Below are 15,028 nucleotides of genomic sequence, written 5' to 3' on the forward strand. Positions count from 1 at the left end.
AAAGTGATCATTAATTTTTTCAAACGCACTGCTTCAAACAAAAGAAAAATTTCTATATAAAGTAAGAAACGTATCGCTGTTTCTGAATGGTATTTATATTGGTAATGTCTATTACTGTGTTTCTTTTCATATTTCATAAAGAAGACAAAAAATACTGAATAATTCTATGATATAAATTAAACAAAATGACTAATGCTTGACGTTTATTGATTTAATTAAAGTGATACAGCACGTCTTTTGTTGAAATATATGAAAAAATGAAAGGTGTTAGAGAAAGAGCGAGAGTCAGGGCAAACGGGACCCAGCATCCCGAATATTCCTAAAAGACCAAATTTTGAATCAAGTGGCAAAAAAAAAAAAAAAAAAAAAAAAAAAAAAAAAGAGAGAGAGAGATGTGATTAATAAAAAGGGCTTTATAGTAAATCTATGCTTGTATAGACAGGTTAACAACTAAGAAGCATTAATTTGTTTCTTTTTTTGTAAAACAAATAGCGTGTGTAAGTAATTAATAAAAAAAGGTGATTTTTTATTGAAGCTATCAAAGATTTTCCCTCCTGAAGACCCGTGCGCATGCCATCTGCTTTATTAGTTTGAGCTTTTTTTTTTATTATTTCTTTCTTTTTCTCCTTTAAAATTTATCTTTCTTGAGCCTTTCTATTCCCTCTTCCCCTTTTTCTATTACTTGTTTATAAACTCCACCAAGTCAATCAAATATTATTCAACTTGGTCAATATGATGTGTTCATCATATGAAAAGAATAATTCACAACCTTGTCTCGAGCAGCAAAATGAAATGGTTATAGCTAATTCATGTAAATACTCTGCTTTGAAGCAAAATAATGAGGATAACTTGGTCAATGCTTTATTAATAAAGGAGGTAATAAAGTGTTTCATATAAAATACAGCAGGAATATTAATTATTATTATTTACTAGTCAGAAGTATCTGCTTTGAAAGAAGTAATTGATAAATGGAGAACGAGAGCATTAGAAGCTGAATCTGCAAGCTCTTATTACTGCGGTAGATATAAAAATAGATACAATACACCTTTTATTTTCTCTGATACGAATACATAGAGCAAATTGAAACTATGCAGGCGCAGTATGAGAATGAAATCATAGCAATTGAAGAGGAGTATATACACAAGTTGAATGAAAAAGATGATATCATATTTGGACTTAAGCAAGAGTTACACTACTTTGCTGGCAAAGCATCTCGTAAGACATATTTATCATTTAATTATTATTATTTTTGTTAAAAGCACAAATGGTGTAGAGAATGATTCTTTGGAGGACCTGATGGATGAATTCGATAATATGAGTATGATGGAAAGTGTCTATGATGTATGATCTTAATTAGCAGAATATAGAATTATTAGTTATACTTTATAATAGAGAAATGTAGAGCAGAGTTTTACATCTTTTAACAGTGATAATACACCATCTTGTCGTCAAAAAATGAAATCTGAAGACATATTGGATAGTATACAAGTAACAAAAAAGTTTTACTAATCAGCTCAATATTAAATCGCATTATATAGGATACCGTGAAAGCAATTGAACAAGAATTGGGTATTCACTTAGATACGAAACCAAAGTATCGTCGTTCACTTTCTGCATCTACCTTAATTGAAGCATCACCTAATGAAACGTCTTCTCCTACAAAAGTGAAAAAAGCACCCTTTTATAGTGTATTTAAATCATTGCCAAAAGTATTAAGAAGAAAAACATATCATTCTCTCATTAAAAAGAACGATCGCTTTCCATGTAAACAACCAGATCAACCAATTACCCTATCCAATACTACCAATCACTCAAAAACTGTATCTACCTGTTTAGTATAAATATTTCCTCATTTTTATTATTCTATCTTTTTATGAATACTCTACATGTCTTATCCTATCATATGTTCCCCTTCTCCCCGTTTCCCCTTTCTCCCCTAACCCCATTATCTTTAATAACAAATAAGTTTTTTCTATGCAGTGTTCGTCCAAAATCTTCAGTGTAAAATAGAATAATCTCTTCACCTCTAAATTTTATCACTCCGGTCGGGTTTTTATTTTGTCGGAGGTGGCCTAACAGTGAAAATACAAAATTTTTTTTCGGTGGCAACCCTTTCTCTTTCTCCATTAGTTCAGACAGTACCAATATGGTTGCTTAGTAAGTGTTTCTCACTAAAGCCAGGAACATGTCAAAGTCGCTGCAAATATATACAAATACTGTATATATGAACGTGTGTTAATTGTCAACAAAAACAAATTTGATTGCATTCACATGTGGTGGCTTAGACATACAATTGCCGTAAACGATTGAACTAATGTTTTTTGTAGCAACGTCCCCACTGCCAACGATGTTCTCGTTCCCGAAACCCTCTTGAAGAAGAACAAGGCTAACGCCAAGGCTGCTGAAGTCGCTGCTGCCGACAAGGTTGCTGCTCGCAAGGCAAGTATTGATATTATAATGTGTGCTTATAGAGTGAATGATGACAATTGGGAATTACCCACTGGGACTAGTCTTGCACGACAATGCTGTCTCCTTTGTTAACCATCTTTCGGGACTGAAACTCGAATAGACACACCTTTTTTTTTTTTTTTCAAACACTAACCAATGTCTTCACAGGCTAAGCTCGTCAAGAGACGTGAACTCTTCAAGCGTGCTGCCAAGTACCACGCTGAATACAAGGCTGCCGAACGTAAGGAAATTACTCTCCGTCGTCAAGCCAAGTCCAACGGTAACTACTATGTTCCCGCTCAAGAAAAGTTGGTCTTTGTTGTCCGTATCCGTGGTATCAACAACATTGCTCCCAAGCCCCGTAAGGTTCTCCAACTCTTGCGTCTTTTGCAAATCAACAACGGTGTCTTTGTCCGTTTGAACAAGGCTACCTCTGAAATGCTCCAATTGGTTCAACCTTACGTTACTTACGGTACTCCCAACTTGAAGACCATCCGTGAATTGATCTACAAGCGTGGATATGCCAAGGTCAGCAAGCAACGTATCCCCATCCACGACAACGCTGTCATTGAACAAGCTCTCGGCAAGTATGGTATCATCTGTATTGAAGATCTCATCCACGAAATTGCCACTGTTGGTCCCCATTTCAAGGAGGCCAACAACTTCCTCTGGCCCTTCAAGCTCTCCAACCCCAACAACATGTGGAAGCAACGTAAGTTCCGTCACTTCATCGAAGGTGGTGATGCTGGTAACCGTGAACAATTCATCAACAACTTGGTTCAAGCCATGAACTAAATTAAAAAGATGTGTTTAAATAAAAAAAACCTGCATATCTTTACAAGCTGCATTTGAACTTAAAAAATTGCTTCTAAGCCAAGCAGAAAATGTTTGGATATTGATTTTGATTGATTTGTACTTTTAATAATTTATTAATATTAAGGCTGTTTTTATGAATGGTTGAAACAGTCGCTTTTTAGATTATCAAAGGAAAAATGAATCTATTATTCAAATACATTCTTATTCACTCGTAACAAACAATAAAGAAGGAATTAAAAACAAAGCCTGTTTATTATGAAAGCAGCATTATTAGTTTATACATTTGAGCTTTCTTTTTGTGAATTAACCGATTTATACATATTTAAAATACTTGAATAGTATTAGGAGGGAATTATGTTGTAAAAAAGAGATTTGTCAGATACCATGGACTGATGTCCAACTCATCCTATACCGTTGGTTTTTAATTAAAGCAAGAGCTTTTTTAAAGGAGACCCTTGGGATGTTCAGAAAAAAAGCTACTCTTGTCAATTTATGTCCACAAGTATTCAATGTTTTCATTTCTCAACATTTTTTTTACAAAGCTTTGTGTCATGCAGCTCTCCTTAATTTGAATCAATAATTATCCGGGAATTTCGTTCTAGTTGGTTTTCAAATGACGTTTGAAAAATCAAGTCCTAATAAATTCAAAAAATTTTTGTGAGCAGTCACAACCAAAAAACTATAAAAAGGCAGTGAAATTGCAATCTCTTGCTCTTCATACTTACCTGGGTCGTGCATCTGGACTCAAGAACCCTGGATGCACAGCAGGGCCGGTTGTCATTGCACAGCGACGGCTAGCCTTGCTGCGAACATCTTCGGATGTCTCGAGGCCACAATTTTTGCTTAGGGGGAGTGGGTGGTTCGCCGCCTGCTCCCCTGCATTATTCCATTCTCAAATGAAAAATAACCATATATTAAACGAGAATTTTTTTAATCGATTATAGCACTATTTTAAAATACTTTTTGTTTAAAAGCTGTTTTTCTCTTTTATTTTATTAAATGACGTCTTAACATTTCCTTTTAGATTTTAACATTCCCAAGTGATTCCTTTATTTATATTTCTTGGTATTCTATTCATGCTACAAATACAGTGAGAAGCGTGAATATTGTTACTATGTGAAAATTAATGGTACCAACCCAACAATAATTGTCCCAGAGTAATATTTATTTGTCCATTTATGCCAAGAAAATTTGTCCTTTCGAGTAAAGGAAAGATCACAATGGGTTAAATCAAAATGGCCAGAAAAATGATACACATTTAAGATTTTAAAACGGGTCAATTTTTTCACTTTTGTTTCAATATTTCGCAATGACAAATACTTTCTTTTATAAAGATTAGCAGGAAAATGTTTATAAAGAACAAGGAATAAAGATTTTTAACCTATGGAGGATGTTCTAACGCAAATCACAAATCCTATTACCTTATAGATAGGAACAAAGTTGTTAAAACAAGTAAGTCATAAAAATACGTGAGTAAGCTATTCTCCTCCAGCCTTTTGCAATAGAAGAGTTGAACCGATCAAACGACCATGCCCTTCTTTATTCTAAATGGATTCATAACTAGTCTAAACAAAGAAGTATAGAGGCATGAATCAACACGGGAAGCCAATCTTTGTTGAAAAGCCATGATAAGTACACACGTATTGTTATTTGCCGTATATATTCGCATAAATGTCCTAATTGCAAATGTTTGTAAAAGTAAATGAGAACTTAGATTTAGAGAACTGGAAGATTGAACCTATTTTTGATATTATTAACAATAGCAAAACGGACGTACCAAGTAGTACAAATTAAATAATAAACCTTGAACAATAATAATTTTCAAACAGATTATCCTCACAGAAATCCCACTTGAGCCACTACACTCTGAATAATTTAACGTGAATGCTTATATACAGTTAACGCTACGAAAAGAACAAACAGATTAGGGTGTGTGTGTCATCAGTTAAGGATGAATAAAAATGTATTCATTATGGAAAAACTTATCACAGCTTAAAAAAAGCGAAAAAAAAAAAAAAAAAAAAAAAAAAAAAAAAAAAAAAAGGGCATGAGCAAAACGTTCTCAGCCAAACATGAACCTTTAAGCAAAAACAACCTCATTGTTAGATGGAATTATCTTATTTAGTTCTGCGTTTTGGAGAGAGGTGTTCAAATTAAATATAAAAAAAGATCATATCGGATTAAGCCATAACAAGGTTGCTAAGAACACCTTGTATAGAAACGAAATACATTCAAGAATACAGGCATTGGAATTGATGCACCTCATCACAAGAATATTCTGGGAGTCAGCAAAAAATATCTTAATGCTAGGTATAAAATTGAGAGCGCATAACAGTCAATCAAATGTCCGTAATAGCAAATGGAAATCACTGCATACAGTCATTCCAAAAAGTAAAGGAGAATGAGAGTATAAGGGGAAGAAGAAAAAGAGTACAAAGGAAAAAAAAACAATAATAACAAAAAATAGAGAGGAATAGTCAGAAGAGTGAGCCGATGGAATTGTTTCCTGGAGTTGACATAGAGTATAACCTTTCTTTGTAAAGACATTCGCCGAAACATTTAGTAGAATAAGAAACAATATATTTAAATTCACTTAAATATAAAACATCGCATGCCTCACTAATTCTGGTCATTAGCGATTCTTTTTCCAGAAACTTATTTCGTTTAACTTTATCCTTGTCAACAGAGCAAAACTGCCCAATTGGATTCAGCTCAGGAAAATATAGAGTAAGATATACACATTGATATCCTCGAGAGTGGACATACTTTCTTATATCCATTGAGCTATGGGTATGAGCATAATCCATAAGGCAATCTCCTTTCATTTCGAAATACTTGCCCATTTCGTCAAGAATAGCCATTAAAAACCTTGGATAATATTCTGTCATTGTTCGTGTGCTATAGGCATCAGTCGCATGTCCAAGCTTTCTCATTTTGATACGCTTCGGGGCTCTCAATTTAATATCAATTAAGCCAGTGGCGGATATTGCATCTAAAATCGATGTTGTGTTCGCTTTAGTTGTAGATACCGTAACAATTGCAGAAGTTCCCTTCTTTGACCAAGCCTTACTACGTTTTAAATTAATATGAAGGCTGACTTATCAAGAAAGATACGGTTTGTTGTAAAGTCCAAGTCAGTTTGCTGCCACTTTTGGACCCAGTCGCACCTTCGCTGAGTTGTTTCCTCGCTGTTTCTTTCCACAGGCTGGAACTATGTCTGCTTACTGGATTGATCACAGTGAGTTGTCAAAAGGCCATAGATAGTACTACGAGAAAATTTAAGGTCTACAAAGTTTTGCATTGGGTTTTCTATCAGTTAAAACAGCAGAAGGTTTCTCTTTAATGTAATCCAAAAGAAATTGTTTATGTTCTTCCCCAAGAATACGAAGACGACCTGATCTTTTCTTCTTCTCCAAAATACCTTCAGGAACATCGTAAAAATCGTTTTATCCGTCTCGAGACTGCACGGATATGAATATCTAATTATCTCGCAACAGCAGCAGAAGCACTCAGGCTTTTACTAAAAAAAAAATAGTTTTCTCCTCATCAAGTAAACTGCATGGCATCGCTTATTGGATAACTCTATGGCAACATCATTGGTCCTTTCATCTAGGATTGGACACATCGCAGGATTAGAAGGCCTTTTTGGATACTTATTCTTTAGGAATTAGGTACGAGAACTTACTGTTTCAATAGTGAACAGCTCTTTATCAACAACAAGATCCACTAGCTCAACTTTGTGCTCATCAACTGTGTGTCCTTGACCATCTTCGTAAAGAGATTGCATACTCATTTTGAATATCTGTAAACAGGAAAAAGGAGCAAGATACTAACGCTTCATTTATACAAATATAAATGAAATTCATGAAACTCGACTTCATTTCTCGATCATCAATATTTTTAGACACACAGATTTTTAGAAGACGACCAATTTAAAACCGTGACTTGACTTTCTGAAATAACTATTGATTTTATAAATTTCTCGGTAATTTTTGACTGATGTATGTAGTATAAGTGTATTCAGACGTCTAGAAAGAAGGTATGTTTCTGGATAGGTAGTAAAGGATAAAAGGATAATACTGTAAATACAGGCTTTAAATATAAGAATAGAATTCTTTTGGAATATTTATTGTTTTTATGTACAAAAAGTGTTAAATTATATATATAAATAGGGAGGTAATAAATAGAAGGAAGATAATATTTATACTTTTTTTAGACCCTTGCCATTGCAGCAAATTCAATAAAAAAGGAAGTTGAATGGTTTTTATCTTCCAGCATGTCATTTGAAGGGTGTAAGGCTATGTCTAATAACTTTGATTTAAAATCATGGTTATCGTCATTCCAAGGTATCACTTCAAGTACAAATTGTCGATTTTCACTTGATAAGAAAGCGAGATTAAAATAGTTGAGAATACCTTTCAAGTCTTCTGCGGTGTGTTGCAATAAGTCAGGTAGTGCGTGTTGATCGAGCGCTTCAAATGCATCTGCCAAACTTGTGAAAATATAATCGTCTAATTTTTTAGCTAGATTGACAGCATTATCAGTCAAACACTGAGATGAAATGAGATCGTCATCGCTTGGACAGGTTTCTGTAATTAATTGACGAATGTATGTTTCAATGGCTTGGCGGCTCAACTTGTCAGCAAATTTATCCCATGTGATTGGTAAGTTCCCTTCTGTATGAGCTTGTATAGCTGCGGACATTTGTGATTTAAGTATCTCAAGGTCCATCACGTCAAGTGTTGGTAACTGTTTTTGAAGTGTAAATTGATTACTTTCTTTAGTTAGTGTCGTGGGCTGAACATTAATTTGAATGTGGTGTCTAAATTGGGTGGCGATCTCTTTATCAATGTTGCTGATCACCGCATCTAAATGATCAAACTGGATATGAGTCGCTATTAGTTGTGCTATTCTATCCACTTGAACACCAAAGCTTTCTTCTATTTCAGATAAGCTTAGGTCTTCTTCTTCGGCAGTAATAGATGTTGAAGTTCCAACAGGTAAAGCAATGGTAGTAGATATAAGTAATAACAAAATATAAAGAATGATTTTCATTATAAAAAGTTATTTACAGTAAAAAGAAAAAGAGAAATAAAAGACTGGAGCAGTCATTTATAGAAGCAGCTCATTAACTGAGTTTAAATTAAAATAGCTAGAAAAAGAAGGAGGAGAACAAAAGACAACCAAACTGGTTTATGCTTGTAAAGATAACATTTCCTTTTTGTGTTTATAAATTAACCAAAAAAAAATGAATAAAGCCAACAAGTCTCATATTTTAAATCTCAGTGTACGTTTACTTTCTTTTTTTTTTCTTCTGATTAAAATAGGAGATCGTCTCCCCCATTCTCTTGAAGATTAAACAAAAGGTCAACATGATGTGAACTATATCAAAGTCCCATGTTTTAGGTGATCTTGGCTTTTGATAAAAATAAATAGACTTGGTACCCGGACTTTCATTAGTGGTTTCCGTATTTTCTGTAATGAGATGGTTGTACCAATTGTATGATGAGGCTGGTTATCTCCGATTTTAATAAAGAATTTCTTTGTTTGATGCACACATACGCAAAGTAATCAACAGTTATTAACAAAGAAAAGAAAGTGTGGGCAAAGGAAGTTATTTATTTGTGTAATATATTACTGATATATTTTGTACTTTTTTTTTTCAATAAAACAAAATAGTAAAATTGTGGCCACTGTGTGTCTAGACAATGTTTTGGCTGGAATTTTTTTTTTTTGTGTGCTGCTTGAATCCATAGTTAATTTGAGTAACTATATTTATATTGTGCAGGGAAATGAAAGGGTGTTACATTTTTTAGTTTTTTTTTTATTGTCCACTGTTCACTCCACAAATAACATGAAAGGTGGTTTTGTTATGAATGAATTATGTCAAAGTATACATCATATCAAGGACCTATTTTAAGCTTTGGTGCTAGTTGTAGATCCCAGTAGCCCAAAAAAAAATTTTTTTGTGTACCAAGTATCCAAAGCCTTTAAATTGATTGACAATTTAATCTCAGCATTTTACAAAAATATTACGAGCCTTCCTTTGGAAACTGCACGATAATAACAATAATGAATTTAGTCTTTATTAACAAACACTTAATATTTCATACGTCAGACAAAAAAAATAACATATTTAATAAAGAAATTCTCTTTAATTTATTCCTTAAAGTTGTTCATTCATACATCTATTTACCAACATTTGATGCACTATTAGCTTTATTTAGTAAGATAAAGAAAAGTAGATAGTGCTTGGCTTGAGTAATGTTTGATGGAACCTTGACTTTTTGTAGGAAAACTAATATATATTCGCATGATAGAAAATGGTTGAAAGTTTAAAAGCATACTTTTGGTTTGATAAAGAGAAAATCAGATACAAAACGCATATCTATGACCATTGTCCTTCCCTTCAGCTTTGACTAAATCAAAAAAATGATTAAATATCATTTTATATCATTCTTTTGTAATATGAAGTGTCTGTTGGCTTAAACATGTCTTCACTGATAACAGTTTGGGAAACAATTTTAATTTTACTTATTATATGAAATAGGGAAAATAATGAATTTTAGTGTAAATGACCAGCATTACAAGACTGACACGCTACTGATAGGTAGTACTGATACTTTTGGTTCAGCTTGATGGTAAATATATCCCCCAAAAAAGTTTGGTATGTCATAACGCCTTTCTTTGTTAATGTTTAGCCGTCGAATACTATACGACTTGTTTTATTTAGGCGTATAACAAAGACTTTTATCATTGCATATACTCTAGAATTCTATGCAAATCCAACAAAAGGCTTTCTGCATCAATAATATGGTGTCATAACTTGCTTTCCTCCTTCTTTGCCTTTTATTGCCATTTTAAAAGATATGTTTTGTTAGGGTTCTAAATTTCCTTTCAGAGAAGGAACTTTTTTTTTCGATGGGTCATTGAATTGCAAAATTCAATCAAGTTAAAAGTAGTCGATACCATAGGGTTGCAAATATCACATCTTTTGTCCTCTTTTCGCCGAATTTGATATTGATTGTCATGGCTAAACTAATTGCGATTGCCTCAAGTCGGGCGTCGTTATTTGTTTTTCACCACAGACCATGAAATCATCCCTACGCTGTCTGAATGAATATGCTGGTTCAAAATACTCTTAAGTTAATTGCAAAAAAAAAAAAAAAAAAAAAAAAAAAAAAAAAAGCCCTGACGATGGTTCTCCCGCCGAGATGTCTGTTATAAAGCATATATGATAACGTCAACATAGCCAGCTCAAGATTTCTATAATAGGTTGTTCGTATGTATAGCATTTTATTATTTCAAATTTCCTGTTAAATTAAACAATACACAACGTTAAACTTTCGTTTTATATTTTTTTTATTTAACAAAATGAACATGGCACCTAATCATTTGCCAGTAATTGGATACGAGTACACCTGTTATTGTATAATTCAACTCGGTGGCTACTGTGTGGCAGTTTGTTATGGATGAGTAATTTCATCAGCAACTAGAGTTTTATTTGGATTTGCTGTCCATAAAGGTATATTAATTTATTAATAGAAAAGAAACGTTTCACATGCTTACATTTCATGATCAATCTTTATCGTCATGTAGTATCTGATGATATCAGTGTTATTAAGCTGATAGTATACTAATAGTAGTGCTTATAACGATAAACAAAGGCTCACATAATTTGAGAGTGATGACTTTGGTAAATTTAAGATATTTAGAAGTAAAGGAGATGTATGTGCTTTGATGGAGTTTAAGAGCAGCATGAACTGCCTGGATATTTTAAAGATTTTCTCGGGTGTTTTTCCTTTATCAACAAAGAAATGTAATTCATCTTCTATATATTCAGTGGTACCTTACATAGAAGTATCACCCTTTTCTTCATTTTCGACTTTCTTTTTCTGCTTGCATCGCTAAAAGCACATAGTACCTGGACTTTTTTTTTTTGCAATTTCATACATATATTCACAGATATAAGCGCTCTCGCCATCAGTGCACAACAAGTTCGTGTGGTATTTTACTTCGCCAATATCGCTTCTATATGTATACATTACTAATATGAAGTGAAATTCGTAGCCTTTATTTTATCTTCACCTTTGATAACAACAACACTCAAGTTATGTCTCCTTAAAAAACTAAACAACTTACACCATTTACATATTTTATGACTACGTAAATCGATTTTTCAGCATCAACATCACCTATCTCTTTCTTTTCTTAATAAAATATTCTTTTTTATACTAAATTAAACATGTATAGCATCTTGTTGATAGCCAATGATACAACATGTGAAAGAACACAGATCATTCTATCCATATGAGTGTTTCTAATGCTAGCAAATTAATATGATTTTAACTGATTATGATATGACTTAATATAGTTATTTGTAACAAAAGCGTATATTTTCTTCAAGGATGATTCCATCTTCGTCTTTTGTTCATATTAAATCTGAAAAAGAAGAGGAATATTTCTTTAAAAGATTCAAAACTGACAATACAAATCATTATATTTAAAAATGCCTTAGTTGTAGTGTATACTTGCACAGTCTCCATGGCAGAATTAACAGCTTTAATACCTGATCTTATGTGTTTTCCAATGCTCTCTTCACATTTCAATGGTTCAATACTACATTGATTAATTTATCAAAAACTTTGTGAATAGCGAATACTTCAATCTGGCTGCAATCAATTATTACCTTTTTAACTAGAAAATTATTATCAGAAGCGTCTTTTTAACCCTTTGTAAGGTCCAGAAAGACCTCAATTGACGTGTTATTAACTATGCTTTGTTATCAAAACAAAGATGAAACTTCACGGTTAAACTGAAGATGAACCACAATTTTATCATAAAAAACTTGCTCACAGTAAGTGTATTTAATTTCGTTAATGCACATGCTGCTCATTTTACTGCTTGATTTGCTGTAAAAAGGAGAAAGGGAGCTACAAGATTTTTCAAAGGGGCAGAAGAGAAGACAGGCGCTCAAAAGAAATCATAATGTCTGCTGAAAAGTGAGATATATTTAAACTTCTTGGGTGAAGGGCCATGACTTTATATGCCGGTTTGCAAAAAAAAAGTCATTATGTCCTATTTCAAAGTCTTTAAAACTTGTAGAATTTAATGAAGAATCAGGATATTTCAAAAACGATGACAATACTAAAATCGCCTTTGATAAATCGAAAGGGATGATCGCTCTTTTGGCAATTCTGAAAACGGTCGCCAAAAAGTTCGAGCTCACCAAAGGAAAGCAATTTAAAAAGCAAAATTGTATCTACTTCAGTCAAGTAGTAATCATATGCATACAAACTTAAAGATTCTTATTTTTATAGAAGCTAGACTGTTGCAATATCCTCTAGACAATGAAGTATGCGAAGAGCAGTAATTATTATCATTTCGTCCGAGAGACAAAGGTAAGCTTAAGTGAAGAGTTTGAAGTCAATGGTAATTCTTTGTTATCTCTTATCAATTTTTTCTTGGATATCAAAGTATGATATAAGTTTTACTATCTTGAGATAAAAGATATGGTAATAAGTATAACTGAATTGTATAGAGCTATCTCGAGAAGACAATAAAAATCTTTTTGTTGCTAGAGAAAGAGAATGAACAAAATAGAACAGCTGTAGAGAGCGAAGGCGGTAGCCAAACAGTTTTTCTTTCGGGCATGATTTGTCTAAAAACATTTCGGTTAAGCTGTGATAATCATCCAAAAAGCTTCAATAATGAGCATTTAAAAAGCTCGTCCAGGTAGCACTTATTAAACAAATACATTTAAATATAAATAATAACCATCTAAAATTCAAATGCTTATTTTGAAAACGCCAATAACATAAAATGACTTTTATAAACAGAAACTTCGTTATTAAATAGCTTAAATATACACCTTTATCCGTGTATGATTATAGAATACAGTAAGGTGTCATCAATTTGGGTCTAAAACACAAAGGAGTACATAGGAAGATGTTTTCTGAGAAAGAGAGAGATGCGAGAATGAAAAATGAAACAGTAGTTCGAAAGAAAGATATCAGTACACAATCAAATACTAGACATAAGAACCTCAGATTATATGATCGTATAAAGATTAGCGTGATAAATTCTATAGCTTGCTTTGATTTTCATGTCACCTTGTTATTAGTTCTTATTCTCTGAGTGATATGTTGCTTTATGCTATTGGGTTATTGTCTAAGACTTTGATAATAGGCTTTGAATGTTCTTTATTGAGACTACTGTTGTTTTCTTTCGTTTCAGTAGTCTTTTCACTGTGCAACACTGTGCTTCCACTTTTATTTCATTCTTTCACTATTCTGTAAGCAGTACTGCGAGCGATACCTGCCTTTTTCGCTGCAGTTGAAGCCTTCAGACGCTACTCTTGGATTGAGGCAATAAAAAGACCGATCTGCTCTAAATAGTAGTTGTCATACTATCTACTTGAAGGAGCTTGCTTATTTTTCCTTCTCCCTGTCGTTTGCATGACTTTTTGTGCCGTGATTTGGATCAGTGTTGATATTCGTTTCGTCGAGAGCCATAAGGCAAGCTATGGTTTCATCATTTTATTGTGTCATATACATATGCCCAGGAGCATCATGATCTTCAGGATGGTTGGAGCCGTAATAGTGAACGAAATGGTTATACATTTTGAAAGAAGAAAATGAGGACTTAGATGGTATGATGCTGCTGTCTATGTCAAGTTTTTCAGCTACAACCAGTTTAACTTGAGCTAATTAAAGACTAACAACATAAAGCTTCATGTAATTCTCTTGCTTGTTTCTTTTCCTATCCATATGTCCCTTATGAGCTACAAACATGTCTTATCTGAACTATAAATATGTCTCATGCACTCACAATTTTTTTCCAAAGACAAAAACTAGTCCCAGTTATCTGAAATATCATCTCATACAATTACAAATCAATCCCAAATGATTTTCAAATTTTTCTCAGTGTACTTTGAGTAGAGTCTCAACACTTTTATAAAAAGTCCAAATTCTATTCCCGATTACTATACTAAAAAGTTACATTTTTTGTCCATAAAAATAAACAGAAAAAAAAAAAGGTTACATTTTTTGAATTCGGGAGCTTGCCATACCTGTGTCCGGAACAGAAGCCGTGTAACACGTCAGCTGGAAAACCTCAATCGGATCATATAGTTAACTTAGAATATAAAAAGTGGAAATATTATTGTATGAGTACATGAATCTGGTATTGATATTTTCTTATAAGCAGGACTCATAACGAAGAGATTCTTTCGTTTTGAGATGTAAATAGAGTTACACAGTATATATGGCTAGACCATGTCTGCTAGCGTGTAGATCAGATGAAAATTCTCATCTAACTTGGACTGGGTATCCCGACAGGTTCTAAAAATCATTCAAAGCTCTAGCTTTCTACAGAGAACAATAAAAGGGAAAAGTAGCAATGAACAATAAAGAATAACCAACACAATGGCTTCAGTGCTTTTCATCGGCATAGCAGCAGCCTGAGCTGACCAATATTGAATACAAACTCTTTCATTATGACGAAAACCTTGATGTTCTTTATGTGATACAAACTTTGACTTTGATTAACATCGTTTTGTTGTTCGATAACTTTTGCAAGATATATATATGTGCAGAAGAACTGTATAGCTCTATAGCTTAAAGCTATAGTGATTTTAGTCTTTAAAGTTTGATGTTTGTAATAACTTTAATAAAATAAGCGCTTTAACAAGAGTGTGATGGAGTTGTAAGACCAAGTGTAACAATATTGTCTCTGTGTAAAAAGCATTACACTATTTCGAGGC

General features: G+C 33.1%; 4 protein-coding genes across 4 annotated transcripts; 2 read left to right on the forward strand and 2 right to left on the reverse strand.

Moving 5' to 3' along the window:
* Nucleotides 1–732: 732 nt before the first annotated feature.
* RO3G_06220 (uncharacterized protein) lies at nucleotides 733–1,841 on the forward strand (the record flags this gene model as incomplete). Its single annotated transcript, XM_067660810.1, has 6 exons — nucleotides 733–876; nucleotides 934–1,018; nucleotides 1,075–1,215; nucleotides 1,274–1,341; nucleotides 1,393–1,488; nucleotides 1,539–1,841. The coding sequence occupies 6 exons, from the start codon at nucleotides 733–735 to the stop codon at nucleotides 1,839–1,841; spliced, it is 837 nt and encodes a 278-aa protein (XP_067516911.1).
* A 305-nt stretch (nucleotides 1,842–2,146) lies between these two features.
* RO3G_06221 (uncharacterized protein) lies at nucleotides 2,147–3,243 on the forward strand (the record flags this gene model as incomplete). Its single annotated transcript, XM_067660811.1, has 3 exons — nucleotides 2,147–2,157; nucleotides 2,328–2,472; nucleotides 2,617–3,243. The coding sequence occupies 3 exons, from the start codon at nucleotides 2,147–2,149 to the stop codon at nucleotides 3,241–3,243; spliced, it is 783 nt and encodes a 260-aa protein (XP_067516912.1).
* Nucleotides 3,244–6,931: 3,688 nt separating this feature from the next.
* On the reverse strand, nucleotides 6,932–7,057 carry RO3G_06222 (uncharacterized protein; the record flags this gene model as incomplete). The annotated part of the gene is made up of 1 exon (XM_067660812.1): nucleotides 6,932–7,057. The coding sequence occupies one exon, from the start codon at nucleotides 7,055–7,057 to the stop codon at nucleotides 6,932–6,934; it is 126 nt and encodes a 41-aa protein (XP_067516913.1).
* Nucleotides 7,058–7,476: 419 nt separating this feature from the next.
* RO3G_06223 (uncharacterized protein) lies at nucleotides 7,477–8,319 on the reverse strand (the record flags this gene model as incomplete). The annotated part of the gene is made up of 1 exon (XM_067660813.1): nucleotides 7,477–8,319. The coding sequence occupies one exon, from the start codon at nucleotides 8,317–8,319 to the stop codon at nucleotides 7,477–7,479; it is 843 nt and encodes a 280-aa protein (XP_067516914.1).
* Nucleotides 8,320–15,028: the final 6,709 nt, after the last annotated feature.

The sequence above is a fragment of the Rhizopus delemar genome, genomic scaffold, assembly GCF_000149305.1.
Source record: "Rhizopus delemar RA 99-880 supercont3.4 genomic scaffold, whole genome shotgun sequence".
Classification (NCBI taxonomy): Eukaryota; Fungi; Mucoromycota; class Mucoromycetes; order Mucorales; family Rhizopodaceae; genus Rhizopus; species Rhizopus delemar.